General features: G+C 43.0%; 1 protein-coding gene across 2 annotated transcripts; it reads right to left on the bottom strand.

Moving 5' to 3' along the window:
• Nucleotides 1-3,491: 3,491 nt before the first annotated feature.
• DRD2 (dopamine receptor D2) lies at nucleotides 3,492-15,133 on the bottom strand. 2 transcript variants are annotated; one of them, XM_075521119.1, is made up of 9 exons: nucleotides 15,070-15,133; nucleotides 13,341-13,345; nucleotides 10,806-11,111; nucleotides 7,755-7,864; nucleotides 7,096-7,232; nucleotides 6,222-6,412; nucleotides 5,258-5,344; nucleotides 4,265-4,604; nucleotides 3,492-3,685 (listed from the first exon to the last, which is right to left on the bottom strand). In XM_075521119.1, the coding sequence occupies exons 3-9, from the start codon at nucleotides 11,085-11,087 to the stop codon at nucleotides 3,492-3,494; spliced, it is 1,341 nt and encodes a 446-aa protein (XP_075377234.1). In that variant the 5' UTR covers nucleotides 11,088-11,111; nucleotides 13,341-13,345; nucleotides 15,070-15,133. The 2 variants fall into 2 exon arrangements, with proteins under 2 accessions (XP_075377234.1, XP_075377233.1); XM_075521118.1 differs by lacking the exons at nucleotides 5,258-5,344; nucleotides 13,341-13,345; nucleotides 15,070-15,133 and having other exon boundaries at nucleotides 10,806-11,087.
• Nucleotides 15,134-15,551: the final 418 nt, after the last annotated feature.

The following is a 15,551-nucleotide window of genomic DNA, read 5'->3' as shown; positions in this document are numbered from 1 at the left end:
TAATTACAGTGCTGCATGAAGACATTTGTTGGTGTCACATGTACTTGGGATGGGTATTATACATTCTTGACTCTTCAGGGAGTCATGTTTTCACTGGAGATTTTTGCCACAGAAGTAGTGGCTTTTTCTTCCGTTTTCTTTTTTATTTCAGCGGGATTTAATAAGCTGGTTAAACCTACTGTAATTAGTTTACTCTTCAATCAGGAAGATAAACAGTATCATGACTGTAGTGGGAGCAAGCAGGCAAGCGCCAAATACAGTGCAGGCAGAATTCACTAGCTTCTTAATCAAAATCTGTTCAGGGGGTGCAGAGAGCCACACGGGCTTCAGCGAGCTGTGAATCACAGAGAAGGAAAGCAGGAACAGGAAGACTCAATAAGCAGAACTAAAGCTTCAGTTCCAAATAATGAATCACAAAACAGGGACTATAGCAAGGGTCTTAAGTTCTTCAGGAACAAAGAAATGAAATCTTCTCACTAGTATGTTTTAAAAAACGTATCAGTACCCTTACCATCATCAGCACGTCCCACCATCTGAAGTCCTTGGGAAAGCAGCATTTTTTCCAGCGTGCGAGTAGCAGTGAGGACTGTATTTGCGAGACTCGGATCTGTGGGCAAGAGGCCTCAGAGTCCTGTATGATGCAACTGACCTCTCATAATCTTCAGAAGTTTCTACAAACACCTTCTATCACAACTATGGGCTGGTTGTCATTGTGCCAGGTGCTGTACAAACAGATTGCAAAGACTGTCCTTGCTCTTGGCATTAGTTTATTCTTTGTAAAGCCAGAGGTGATGATGTATTGTGGTCCTCTCTCAAAAAGAGTTATGAAGGCTTGATTCATGGGTGGAAAGCGCTTTAGTTTGTTGTCTTTAAGCGTAGATTTTTATGGGAAAGGAAAACCTGCTGCAGAGGAGATTGACAGACATGGCATTACCGCCTTTCCAAGGGCAGTGCGGATAGAGATATTCCCACAAGATACCTTTAAGTCTGGAGTGTTAGGACCGAGTACCTTAAAATGTCATTGGGATGACTGATGGGCTGCAGGTAATTTCTCCCAACAAATACTTAATCTCCAGGAAATGACACCTGGTTTTTTTGGTCCAAGTTAGCAAACATATGAAGGACACAGGCCCTTTTTCAGCAGCTCGTTTCCTCCACGACGTTTTGGAACAGTTTTTCATCTAGTAGTTCAGGTGAGTTGAGCTATAAGGTTCTGCATCTAGATTCAGAAACAAAATTTTTAAACAAGGTACCCAGTGTTGAAGATGATGATTTTGTCCTGGGTTAACACTGAACACAAAATGAAATTATGGCACAAAGCTAAGACATTATTCACATTCCACTTATTTTGAGGGCTCACACCAGGTTTTAGTAGAGAGCAAATATTACCTATGGCAACTTCCAAATGCTTTAAAGGTTTTTTTCTATATGCATATTATTTCATATTTTGATTCAGCTCCCCACCTGTTAATTCACTAAGTCAAGTGGCACCTTTCTGCTTTGCGATTGTAAATATGTTAGAAAATTGAGCAGTAGCTTGTTACTGTTTTTCCACCAAAAAAACTACTGACTTTACATTATTCTTTGAATCTTTTCATTAATACCAGTCTGCATTGATTCCCATCACTGAGTCCACTTGGTTGGTTAAAATCAGAAAAAAAAGAACAGATAACGTGTGCCTGAGATCTCTTGAGTTAGTGTTTCCAATTTTCTGATTAAAAAAGGATTGGAAAGTTTCCTGTGCTTCTGTAAGAAGTGTTTTTTCCCTTGCCTATAATCCTACTAATGTACAAAGTACAAAGTTCCCTAGCTGTGCATTACAATGCTAAGACAGAAGAGTAACTGGTCCCATCTTACATGTTCATAATGTTTTGTTCTGACAGCGTCATGTAACACCTTGTTCATGTATGTCAACAAAATGTTGCTCTGATGAGCATGTGCTCTCCTATTCAGTTAATACATAGGACCTACAGCAAGTAACTAGAACTTCGGAGCCTGCCTCTGCATATGGCTGTTGTAATCATCTAGTACTCCAGATCCTACATTAATTTCTAGCCAGACCTGTTTCCATGTAATTTTATTCATTTTACTATATTTTATTTACAGAGATATTACAAAATATATTGTGAACTGAGTACAATTAGTAAGTACAGTGTGGATTTGGCAATGCCAGAGTCAGCGTGGTGAAATTATGCTGTTATGGGTTTTCAAGTGTTTTAATCCATGAAAGATAGGTATCAGAGCGTAAGGGATGCTGGAAACATCCAGATCTTTCCAGAGTCCAACTTGGACACAGGAGCTGGTCCAGCTAGGGACATTCTTGGGGTTTTATTCTGGCTTTTTCCAAAACACACAGTTTTATCTCATTTACTGTTAATTTAAATTAGGCACGATGTTATTCTGCACTCTCTCTATTGAGAGACATAGGCAAATCGTATCCGAGGTGGTCCTTGGCTTCATGGTGCCCTGAAGTTAGGTGAGAAGAACTGGACCTAACTTAGCTGACTTGTTCAAGTTCACATCTGAGACAGACATGGCTGCAGATGCCTCACCTAGGATACTGTCTTCATGTTTCTACGTTCACCACACTAACAATCCTCACCTAGTTTTGTAACTTCTTGTAAGAGACTGGAGATGAAATGCTGGTGCGCAGAAATTGCTGCTGGGCTGGCTGATGACAAATGATAGTTGGTGTCCTGTTTGATCTGAATGTATACCATGCAATACAAGGCATCACTTCTTTAGTTTCTCTCCATCTATTTTTTGGCTTGGGCTTCTGTTCAATTCGTCCTATTTATTCATATTTACACTGATGTAGTGGTCCCACATGAGACTTATGCTCCCCTTCTTCCTTCTGCCCATTGCTTGTAGGCCCGCATTGTTGCAGGGATTGGATTTGTAGGTGGTAGAACCTTCTTAGCCCACTTGGGGACCTCTTTAAGTTTTTTCTCAAGGCTTCAGCAGTTTAATACTGGGTAAGTCAGCTCAAGGTGAAGGCAAAGCTATTGCATGGAGTTTCCGCAAGCTCTGTCTGGCTCCTATTGCAAAGCGGAAAAGATGGTCTTGTCTTTGGTGATAATTGTATCAATGACGTAACACGCAAGCCAGTAGCGGCAGTGACCTATCGCTACCTTCACATGGCTCTGCAACTGTCTGTGTTGAATGCACTCAAAGTTCAATGGCCACAGGCAAGAATCAAGTGAGTGTGTCTTGATTTTTGCTTCCGCTTTAAACACAGTGTGAGGGTAGCTCTGAAAAGTGCCCCTGGGATTGGTGTCCCAGAGTCCAAAGGTCACCTCAAGGGATGAAACAACCTCGAGGTCCTCATTACATCCCCACCAAGAGGTGCATGGGCATGGCACTGTTGTAACACTGTAGGCCTCATGCCCAATACAAGAGCTCGAGACCTCCCCATGGCTGCCCGTTCGTGTGCATGAATGGCATTGGTTTCTTTTTTCTCATTCTTAAAAATGTGGTTGCTGTTTTTACTTTTAACAGTGGAGGATCTTCATGAAAGCCTTGCGAAATTCAATGTTGAATGTGGTGTAAATAATTGGGTTGACAGCACTGTTGACATATCCAAGCCACGTAAAGGTGCTGTACATTGCTGGGGGGATGTTGCAATCGCAGTGCATATTCAGGATGTGAGTGATGAAGAATGGGAGCCAGCAGATGATGAAAACACCTGAGGGAAAAGGAAAGAGACAGATTTTGATTGCTGAAAGCTGGACAAATTTTGAGACTATGAGAACAGTAAGGTTCTTCTGGGTATACAAGGAAAATGTTTCCCTGAGGAATAAGCCTTCTGTTTGTCTGTTAAGTCTCATAGTCTATATTCTGAGTATCCAGGTGCTAAAGAACTTCTTTGCTGATGTAATTAGACCAGTTACATCAAAAAATCTGGCCTTCAGAGGTGCCAGTTTCTTGCTGAGCTATGCTGCCTTTTGTGTTCTAGAAAGCCCATGGTCTAGCTCTCTTGCCCCTGCACCCAGCTGTCTTTTGGCAGTCCAGACACCCCACAGATGGACAGCTTTCTGAGCCTTTTGTACAGCACCGTCAACTGTTCCTAGCTGGGAAGGAGGTAGCCTTCCTATTGGCAGCCTCTTGCCTACTTGCCTACATATCCTCTAACGTACCCAGTGAAATTATTTCTCTGGAGGCCTGGAAAAACAGTCTACACTGCGCATTCAGACTGCCTACCCTGATCCTGGGTAGCTATTGGTTTTCTGCAGAAACACAAGAGGAAGCCAATGCGCACTCTCACCGAGTACAATGGCTAGCATCTGAGTGGCTTTCTTTTCCTTCTGTTGTGAGAGTTTCCTCCTGCTCACAGTCTTGAGAGAGGTCCTTGTCTTGCCGTTGGGCATAGACTGGATCTCAAAGACCTTGGCTGTATGGGGTGTTTCTTTGGCATGTCCGTTCTTCTCTACTTTCCCAGGGCTGTCCAAAGGTGCCTGCAGGGTTGAGTTGGTGCCCCGATTAGAAGCAACTGGCACAACCAGCTGATGGTTACTTGGTGCCGCTGGTTTGATGGTGGTTTTCTCAGGGGGACTGGTACTGGACACCATCTCCATTTCCATCTCTTCTATGTGACTCTCGGCCTCCTGGATAAGAATCAAATGTCCACAACATAAAGACAGATAAATATACAGAGAGGAGCAATGAACGTTCCTTACAGAGTGAAGCTGGATGATGTTGAAGAACAATCAATCCCTCTTCTCCCTCCCTACATTTTTGGTAGATGCTTGCAGAAAGGGCTGTAAAGTGTTTACAGATAAGAATAATTTTGGGTAGAGGGGCTCGACAGAACTGCAGTGAATGACTCTCCTTTACTGCACAAAGAGGCTAATAAATGGGAGAGACACTGTCTCCACTCCCCATAGATTTTATTTAGGTTTTCATAATATGAATAAATAAAAATGAAATCAACAAGCAAAACCCAACAAAGCCAATGCAGTCCAAGACTTAAAATAAATAACAGAGAGGAGAAGAAAATCAAAGACACAAAATGTTAAAATGTCATGGCTTTTATAGCTGATCTTTAGGTGAGCTTAGTCTGGCTTTTGGAGCTGCATGATCTTAAACCCCCTGCTTCACTCTAAGGAATGGGAAGAATATTTAAATTTTGAGACTGAATGGTAACCTTCGTTCTTAGTTTGTTTTTCTCCCACCCTACATAAATTCATTTTGCATCCTGAGAGGTGAAAAGGGGAAATCTAAAGGCTCTGAAAAGCTACCACTTCTCTTTAACACTCACCACTTTGCGCTTATTAACTTGGAAACTCCCATTGGACTTCACAATAACTGTGCAGAGCTTGACGTCTTCTGGATGAGTGCATTTGTCCTAAGGGGCAAGCACCAGCTCAGAGGTTACACAAGCAGATAGTAATTGGGAAGGGAAGCTGGTAAGGGAGGCATGTGGAAATACAAACACAGGGCATGAAGCAGAAATTAATCAGTGTAACTAAGGTGCTAAGAATGATGGAAAACTACTCTGAAGAGCAGTAAGGGAGGCAAGTAGCCCTTGTGCTTTTCGCCAAAGGAAGGAAACCACAAAGATCTGCTTATGTTTCAGTCTATCCCTGTCTCGCTGCCTCCTTTGCTTGACGTGACACTGGCCTCTGAGGCAATGCAGTTTGGAGGTAGTATACACTCCGGGACTATACATTCCTACTGGTCGTTTTGCATGTGCTGCGAGAGTAGCATTTTGACAAGCGGTCTCACACTTAACACGCTCAGCTGGACTCCACTTATACACATCTCATGCTTTGAGAGGCTGTTTTCACTGCAGAGGTATCGTTACCAGCGATGTGGTTTGCACCCCAGCCATGCAAACAATTTTCATTGAACTCCTTCGTCACAACAGCAGGACTGACTCAGAAAATAGCATAGGCTGTCATCTTGGGTACCCCAACCCAAACTCAGCAGAGCCAAAGGAAATGCAGTCTGGTTAATGAAGCAGCTCCTAATGCAGATCTGCTGATGAAACATCCCCTGAGATCCAGGGAGGCCTGTGAAGCACCAGCCAGTGACCTGATAATCCGGAGTGTGAAACTGGGACTTCAGAATGGCACAGGACACAGCATTCACCTTTGTGATCCAGTATTTCACCTAGTCCAGCCAGTGTCGTCTGGGGAAAGGAGGAAGTGCTTTGGGGAATGAAGTGGAGCAGGAAGGGGAAAGGACGGAGACTGCTGAGAGCAGGGCAGAAGTCTAGTTACCTTCAGCGGGGCTTGCGTGTCTGAGTCCAGGCCGTGGCTGCTGCGTTTGGTGTTGACACGCTTCCTGCGCTTCCGGAGCACTATGTAAATCTGCACATACACCAGCAGGGTGACAATGAAGGGAACGTAGAAGGAGACGATAGAGGAATACACAACAAAGGCAGGATTGGCAATGATGCACTCATTCTCATCTGGAAGACAAAAAGTTTCAGGCTTGTTGTCCCTGCTTCTAGGAGCTAGCACTGGCTTCCCCTTCTCTCTCCCTCTTTCAGAAGGCACAGAGATAGCCGGAGAGTGAGGGGTTTGGGTTCTAGGGGGGACCGCCATGTCAGCTGGAAGCGGTACCAGAACAGCAAACTCCCCTTGGGTCATAGGGAGTCACATACAGACCCAAAGTCCCTGGTTATTGCTTGCCTTATAACTAAAAGCCCACCGATCCCATGCTGCATACAATCCGGTCTCCCTATGAAACTGATGGCTGAACAGCCAGTTCTTTTCTCTCCTGTCTCAGTGAAGCTTTTTGGCCCATGACTTTCCTTTTCACACTTTTTAATATAAGAGGGATTTTGATTTTGTAGTGGACAAATATTAACGTAACATTGACGAGTGCTGTGTAAACTTCTATATAACCTCAGTTCTGATGTGTCTAAAACACTGGTCTGGAACAGCAAGAGCTGAAACAGATCCAGAAGCAGCTGACGGAAATAGGCTGGGATGACACCAGGAGAGGACACCTGAAACAGGGATGGATACATGCCAATAAACCTAAAACCTGATCCCCATGTTTATTCCTGACTTGTAACAGAAGACTATCTGGGGACCCAGTAAAGCCAGGAAGATGGCAATAGCCAGCTGCAGGTGGCATAACACTCACCTGTGTTGTTGAGGCCAAAGAGGAGTGGGCAGGAGATGGCAAATGAAAGCACCCAGACCACAGCAATCATGACCGTGACCCTGCGCTTCGAGCTGTAGCGGGTATTATACAGCATTGGCATTGCTACTGCTGTGTACCTGCAGCGTGAAGATACAAACCCAGGCTATTGTTATTCTGCCAGTGCTGACAAACTTTGTGGGAAATTACACCTCGTTACTGTGTCCGAAAGCCTGGTCCAGCAAGACAGTATAGGGCAAGTCAGGTTTCACGAATCTCCAAGATGTCTGCATTCCCTGTTTGGGAAGGCATGAGGCTGGGGTCAGCTTAGCATAGCATTTTTCTTCCACTCTCTCTGAGCTACTGCCTTCCCACTGATGTCTGCGCCATCATTCAAGTATATAAACAGAAGGACTGAACTAATGGGGACGTATACAGACAATTCCATTTACATTCTCACGACTGCTGTTTCTATGTCTGCTTCTGATGGAATCCCTGCTCGGACCTCCTTTAGGTCCTCTAAACTGCTCTTCAAAAGATGTCAACAACACTAGCTCTCACCATTTTCAAGTCCCTGAGTCACAGGTAAAATTAGACCGCATAAAGATGGCTGTGACTCGCTACCGTGGATTTGACACGACTTGCTGCCATGGAGCCCTCACCTGTCAATGCTGATGGCACAGAGGTTGAGGATACTGGCAGTACACATCATAACATCAAGGGTTACAAAGATATCACAGTGGATCCGACTAAACCTCCACTCACCAACCACCTGCAAAGAGAGAGAATAAGGCCAGTAAAAGAATTCACTGAGGATATGCCATTGAGAGGGAGAAAGGGAGAATTTTGCACAAAGATATAGACACTTTCTGGTAGCTGGAGTTCTGCTGGTTCAAGAGGGGTCAAAATTTTGTCTACAGAAGTTCCAGCTGGAATCAGGTCACATGCTGTGTCAAGTAGGATTGTTTGCCATTGAGTGCCTTCGAGGACTTTGTCCTGTCTAGTCTAAAGGTCTCAAATGATGGCACGGCCACAAAGGAAGTACTCTGCTCCATCCAAACCATTCTTTATAGCATTTGCCCGAGGGCTGGTGTGATTTTCTCCTTCCTAATTCCATCCTGTTACTCTGTATTGAGTTGGGCAGCCCAAAAAACAAACACAAACCTGGGCTCATATTCCAATGACATAGGGGAGTGCAAGTCTCCTCAGAGTCAGAGTGAACTATGTAGGAGCTTAAACAGGTCTCTGAAGCATTGCAAAAAAGTATTAGGAAGAAAATACATTAATTTTATATCCCAAGCACCTCTAAATAAAAAACTGTATTTACAGTTTTTTATTAGACACTTTTTTGCAATTATACCTAGCAAAGATCAGCAGTAGAGAAACAGGAGCTTCCTTCATTTCTTAGTTTAAAAAATCAGAGTAGAAATTCCTCGCTTTTTTTGTGTGTGTGAACAAAATGAATTTAATTCAGTGTGAAAATTCTTTGACACGCTACGTGTTGTGGTAAAGACAAAGTACTAATGATAACACTTCCAGCTACCAGTAGCCTTTTTCTCTTCACTTATCTTGCTATTGAAACTGAACTTTGCCAATTAAGTTTAATAGCAATTATTAGGACTGCTGTATTTGACATGTGATGAAAAAAGTATATTTCCCTCTAATAAAAATAGAGTCCTACTGCATTTGAAAATAGAATGAATAAGATATCTATTCTTCAGTTATTTCTGCTCCGATATACATAACCATAGGCAGTATAAAGAAGGAAGAAAGAATGACTGCATTGAAGCTTGAGTGACAGATGAATACTCAGTGATTAAAAAAGCACTTAAGAGATAGTTACATCAGTAACTTTGATGAGAATTTGCCTAAAGGCAAAGGTTTCCAGCCAGATATAAACCTCTGCAAAATCAGTTTCCTGAACACATAGTTTGAAGTTTATGGGAGATGCTGTAAACTGCAACAGTTCTTTCTCTTAGCGCTTTCATTTAGGTAGGAGAAACTTCAGAAGTTTGGAGGTAGAAGATTTGTTTGCACCGAGGCTGATTTTTAAAAGGATTTCCTTTTGACATTTGTTTTTGTCCGAGCTTGTGACACAAAGCCTAAATGAAAATGAAGATATTTACAGAACAAAGGGTCCTGGACAGTTTTGATTTCAGATTGCAGACCCAGAGAGGGACCACGGTGTGCCTAACCCACATCGGTCCAATGGCTCCTTCTCTGTCAGCAAGTATTTGTCATGTTTTTTGTTGCTTCAAGCTAGCAGTAGGTTTAGCAGAGTGTGGATAAGAGCAGAAAGGGCAAACGTAAATTTAAAAAATATGTATATATTGCTGAGATGTAGAGGCCTGATTGTCCTACTTGGTAGACTAAGGAAGCTGAAGTTTCTGACCAACTCCATGCACACATGAGCTCAGAAAGGGGAAAGCATCTTACATCATTTGTGCTTTATTCTTCCACATTATAAGAAGTGTCTGAGAGACTCTTACAGCTGGGCCTAAGAGAGCAAGAGCTTCTCACAGCATAAGCCTCTGCTTAAAATAGGTTGTCGCAAAAGAGGAATATAATGGAAGAGCATAACTAGTCCCAGAGGCATTGACTACAATCACAACCAGCCTGTGGTCATGTTAATAAGCTTTAGCAGATGCATGATGCTTTATATTTTTAAAGTGCCATGAAAACAATAATTAACTAGAGTGATAATTAGTATTGTGGTTTCTCGACAGTCTATGTCATGTCAGTGGGTTTGTTTTGCTTTGCATTAATACTTAACGGGCTAATTGATTATGGCTTCTTCCCCTGCTCTCTTGTCTGTTTTATCATTTTCTCTCATAAACAAGTGCTTGAAAATTCATTGTAAACTCAATATAGTTTCAGTCTCATGCTTTCTCACCACCGTTCATTCTCTCTCGGTTGTAATTGCCACCAGCATGCCAGCTCTCAGCTGACTGAGGAACACGGGCATCCCAGCGAAGGGGGCCAAGGGAGAGGGGCTGTGTATCTTCTCTTATTCTTTCCTCTAGAGATGCATTTCAGGCTATTTACTGCTGCAGGAGTCATTTGCCATCAAGTAAACAGGTGGCAGTCTTGGGAGTATTTGACTTTCACAAACCACTGTGCCACTCAAATATGGCTCTGTATGCAGAAGCATAGAGCTCTTTGGTACCAAAGTGATGTACTAATGGCAGCAATGTGAAAAGTAGCTCACTTGTGATTCTATTTCTCTCATATATTGTGACATAAAAGCTCTGGATTTACACCCGACTTCTACAATTGCCTGCTCTTACTACTTTAGTCCTTGAGAAATAGGATTTTGATTACTATTTAATGCAGTTTATTAGTGTGACACCCATGATGTTGTTGCAGACTCGTTCTTATGCTTGGGAATGAACAGTTCATCTACGTAGTTTTGAAAATAAAATTGGGGTCCTTTCGCTCTTCACCCCTCTATTTAAAGGCCAGAATTTCAATGCAATTGGATTGTAATTTAGCCTTCTGAAGTGAACAACAGTGTATTTTCAAGTCAGCCTGTCATCTGCTATCATGTCCATTTCCTGGAAAAATCTGACCAACTGTTAGGAAATTAAAAACACTTTTGTTTTGGAAAATTCAGAAAGTCTTGTAATAGCTGGTGTCCAGGCTGCTAAGCCTTCCCTCCCTCTACCCATTCATCAGAAACTTTCAGTACTGCAAAAGAAAACTGGGTCACCTACCTCCAGATAGACCACCCAAGGCATGACCAGAGTTGCTACCAAGAGATCTGCCACTGCCAAACTCACGATCAGGTAGTTAGTGGTAGTCTGAAGGGCTTTTTCCCTGGACACAGCCATACACACCAGCACATTGCCAAAAACAATGACAAAGATGAGGAGGGTGAGCAGCATGGCATAGTAGTTATACTGAGGCTTCTGGTCTGCACTGGACTCGTTGAGAGGCTTGCTCCAGTTCCTGTCACCGATGTCACCGTTGTACCAAGAGAGATTTAGGGGATCCATGGAGGTAAAAGTGCCAGGTTCCAGCTCCAGCCTGGCACAAAGATGTTGAAAAGATAGTCAAAGGCCAACATGCAACATAAAAATAAAACAATTACGGATGTGCTACCTCACTCTTGGGATTCTCTGGAGCCTGTTCCCCTACCCTGAATTCCTGTGTGCAAATGGTTGACTGACTGAAATGCAACGAAGACCCACATGGGAGGTTGAACTGATGGTGAGATACCTAGGCAGGGATTCAAGAAGTTAATTTCTGTTTCCTGTTCATCCCCCATATTTCTGTGGCCAGGGATATTAGTCACTCTGTGTAACAGCCGATTCAGGCAGAGTGCCTGGGATTTTTGTGTCGGCTCCCCTGACATTCCCTAACCACTAACTGCTCCATGTTAGGTGTGCACAGTTCAGGGCAGATGTGCCATGACCCACTTTGTTTATTTTCATGTGCTTCATGGGGCTTTGGGCTGTGTTCTTTTTTTTTTTCTTTCTTTTTCTTTGCTTTTCCTTATATTTTTCCTCCAGCAGGGAAATAAAAAAATTTAAAAAACTATGAACCGAATTGTAATGATAATGCAACTTGACAGTAGCACTTTTGAAGTCAGGGCTGGACTGTGCCTGCCTTCTGCCATTCCCCCAGTGAGGTTGCAGTGCAAAGGGGAAAACGGTGGGGGCATGACTGGATGCTATCCCACAGCCCAGCCTTTGCAGCTCCTGGCACTGGGAAGACAGGTCTCCTCGGAAATCTGTGGCATCATGGCAAACCATCATTTCTTCCCTGCCCAATGCCACGTGCTGAGCACTCTTTCAAATGTAACATATAAACAAATCATGGGTTTTGCTGTAGAGCTCCCTAGAACCTATTTAGGTTTTTGCGTTTGTTTTACGCAGGCATTGCAAAGACAACTGCAAACATCTTCTAGTCTTTTGGACTTTTTCTGTCTGCGAGGGCTGCCTCTGTGCTCTGCTTCCTTAGCTGGGCCACTTGCAGCACACAGTAACGGTGCTGTCACTGAGAGGCCTTCCTTTGGTTTCCACCAGCTATGGCTCAGGTCCCAGGCTTACAGGCATTTTTTATGGATGAAGAGGAAGAAGAATGAAAATGAACTGAACAGAGATGAGGAAACAATATTCGAAAGAAATGTTGCTGTCTGGATATAGAGGTTTGTGAGTTATTAGCTGCAAATGCAGACAGAAAAAAGCTACTCTCTGCTGAAGAAGATGTATAAACAAAGCTAAAGTGTGGGATATGGTGTGTGAAGGGAAGGTTGTGGTTTCTGCTCTGATGATACACTACAGGAGAACTGGTATCCCTTAGGTCGTGTTTCTGTATGGTGCAGGCTAGTGAAGATGCATGAATACCCATGAGTTTATATGGATTTTACGCCAGCAGTTGATGCAAAGCAGTGATATCGGGACTCTGCATACCCCTAGATCATTGGCATCCAACTACACGTATGTCCACATTGTAAGAAACTGGCTAAAAGTTAAGCTACATGATGCAGATAGAGCTTGGCAGCAGGTGTCTGTGTTGGGGTCTTTGTCTGGTGCCAGCATATGAAAAACAGAAATTCCACATTTGCAATGAGACTGCAGTATATTTGGCCACTGGCTCTGGCATACTGGAAAGACTGTCCTGGCTGTGGGGTAAGGCTCTTTTGGCTCTCATTCAGGTGGGCTCACTTAAGATCTCCCAGGCAGGATCTGTGCAGTGGGTGCTCATGATGGTTGGCACCATCTTCTGGGTATTTCCACACCATGTCTGGGTCCTGCTGGAGTTTCTATACACTTAGAAAAAGAAGGGATTTCCACACGATGTGTGTTTGCTGAAGCAGTATGGGCTAAAATATGAATATTGCCTCGGTCTGCAAATCATCCCTGTCCTCTGCATAACTGAGCTGGTAGTACAGGCAGAACTGGACATGCTTGGATCTGACTGGCGTGCACCTGAGTCTGCCTTTCAGAGAGCCACAAAGGCCACGAGGAGAGGAGCACCGAGCTGAATTTCACTGTATGAGCTAGGAGGCTCCCTGAGCTCACCAGAACTGCTGGTGCCAGATGCTCCAAGGACAAGCAAGTGGAGTAGTCTGATCATAATAACACGGCTCTGGCATACAGCAGAGGCAGACAAATGCTAACATCAAGTCATAGCTGTGCCATTGAGCAAGGTGAAATACAAATCTGTCCCATTTGTTGAAACAGAGCTGCTTTGTCAACTGGTAAATTAGTATAGTGAGGCCAGCAAAAATAGAGTTGTCATACCCGAACTGCCACCACAGCTGCAGAGGGTCTCTGGAATGGCATTAATCCACGTTGATCATTTCAGCCTCTTGCCAGGTTTGCTTGTGTGTTTAAAAGCAAAGTATCGAGATCTGTACCTGGGCCTGAAGTAGTCACTACATCAAGAAATGGTGACATGTCAGAGAGCATGGCCAAAGAGTAAAGGCAAGAGCTGTTTAAAAGCAACTGGAGATTTTGGCTACTTTGGTTTGGGGGTTTCTGGTTTGAGAGATCTTGATGGGACCTCATTCACTGCTCAGCACTTCCTAAAATCAAGTATTCCATGTTTCTCAAGCTGTATCTCCATAAAGACCACTGTGATTTGAAAATCTGGCCATGTTCTCAGACATCCCAAAACAGGCCATTTAATTTTCTCAATAAAAGACAAAGTGAATTCGATTTATTAAACCATGTAAGTGATCAAAATAGCAAAACATTTGCAAATATCAAATTCACCTGGGAACAATGGTTTCTTTATATTTCACTGAGCTTTTGTGTGCTTTTCTCATTCAAAGAACAATTTGTATAATAATCCTTGGAAATTTGTTGCATATGGGTCCTTAATAGCTGATAATTCAAAAAGTGTCTGTCTGACAGTGCTATCAGCAGCACTTGATAGCTCTACAAATGTCGTCTTAGAAACTGTCAAAGTGTCAGAAATTAATTAAATGTTAGCTTATGTGACTCAGAGTGAAGGGGAAAAATCAATGCTAAATGCAGAAACAGTTTTTTCTTTTCTCCTGTTGCCCTTCAATGGTGCAAAACTATCTAGAGAAGGCAGAAACATGCATAAAATGCAGGATGAAAAAAAAAAAGCAGGAACATAGAAAAGTACCTTAAAGTATAAAAGGAGTGGAATGATTTGATTTGTGCAGGATCAGCCCCCTTGGTCCTATCCTGGCTCCTTCTGAGCTCTGACTGCAGTTCGCAAAGCGGAATTGTGCTTCATGGAGAAAAGGCCAGAGACAAGGGTGAGTTACGTACGCAGTAATTCTAGCCCTGCTCATTTTACAGGCCGTTGCAACTCAGTGGCGGAGTCGGAGAAACCATCTACAGCTAATCTCTCATGTCCGTCTATTGGACATTTACTTGATGGGGGTTAGGGAGGATATAGAAGGCCCTGCATAAAGTGAGCAAAAACTCTCTTCCATTTCCTTCTGCAGCTTCTGAAAGATTTTTTTTTTTTAGTAGAACTTTTTTTACAGCAATAATTTTTGTCTTTTCACGTAGCTGGTCATCATGAGGAAAGTTAAAAGTTTCTGTTTGAACGTCGTACAAATGAAAAGGTTTGGTGTTTCTATTGTAAAAAAAAAGTTTTCATTTGGGAAAATCAAACATAAGAAAAGTTCCAAATATTTTGCATGAAATAGGGAAACTAAAACACAGTGTAATTTGTGATCATGCAATTAAAGGCTGTATCTAGTACATATCCATATGGTACAAAACTACAATTACATGGACAATTCTGTTAATTCCTACCTTTTGAGATTTTGAGGTTTGAGTCCTAAAAATAATCTTAATTTCTCCAGACACAGAACTGTCATCATTTGGAAGCATTATGGTGGCCATTAGAGTGTCTTGTGAGTCTTTCAGTACTGCTTTAAGGAGCACTTTTTATTTTACTGCTGACAGTTTCTCCAAAGAGAAGAAAGAAGCACTTTAAAAAGCTGACTAGAAAAGAGACTGCTTTTTACTGCGTTTGTCCAGACACCTGCATTTTCATATGGAGGCAGAGGGAAGGGATCATAAATACAGAGAAAAGGTAGTACGAATGGCACCTCGCTATGCCCTGTCCTTGCGGGACCTTGTTGAGTTTCAGTATCCCTGTACACTACTGCCAGAGGCAAAACAGCGTCTCAGTTTTAGCTGAGACTTTGGATGCAGATGTGGGTAGAGTCCTGAAATGGAACAAATTCCTTTGTGAATTAACTGCAGTAAAGCCACTTTAATTCCCATACAGAGTCCACACAGATTTTTAGTATGGCTGAGTTAATCCAGATATGGATTTACTGAGAGGTCAAGGGCAGGACAGAGCAGCGAGGTTGCAGCCTTGTGTTTGATGCTAGCAGTGCAGCAGCATGCCTGCATCGCACAGAGCATCTCTGCTGCTTTCCCCTTCCGCCGGATCAGGCGTACACCCCGCTCTGTGCTAATCCCCTTTACATTAACTGCCTTGAGTGCCCCCGTTCAGGC

This window comes from Mycteria americana, chromosome 19 (assembly GCF_035582795.1).
Source record: "Mycteria americana isolate JAX WOST 10 ecotype Jacksonville Zoo and Gardens chromosome 19, USCA_MyAme_1.0, whole genome shotgun sequence".
Taxonomy (NCBI): Eukaryota; Metazoa; Chordata; class Aves; order Ciconiiformes; family Ciconiidae; genus Mycteria; species Mycteria americana.
Note: the sequence above shows the minus strand (reverse complement) of the source record. Positions and strands in the feature narration are given on the sequence as shown.

What these genes read in the sequence shown, in the direction of transcription:
- DRD2 (XM_075521119.1), bottom strand. Translation starts at nt 11,087, where the DNA reads ATGGATCCCCTAAATCTCTCTTGGTACAACGGTGACATCGGTGACAGG. An exon ending in CTTGGGTGGTCTATCTGGAG is followed by an intron (nt 7,865 to 10,805) that starts GTAGGTGACCCA and finishes CTCTCTTTGCAG; the next exon opens with GTGGTTGGTGAGTGGAGGTT. An exon ending in ACACGCAAGCCCCGCTGAAG is followed by an intron (nt 5,345 to 6,221) that starts GTAACTAGACTT and finishes CTTGCCCCTTAG; the next exon opens with GACAAATGCACTCATCCAGA.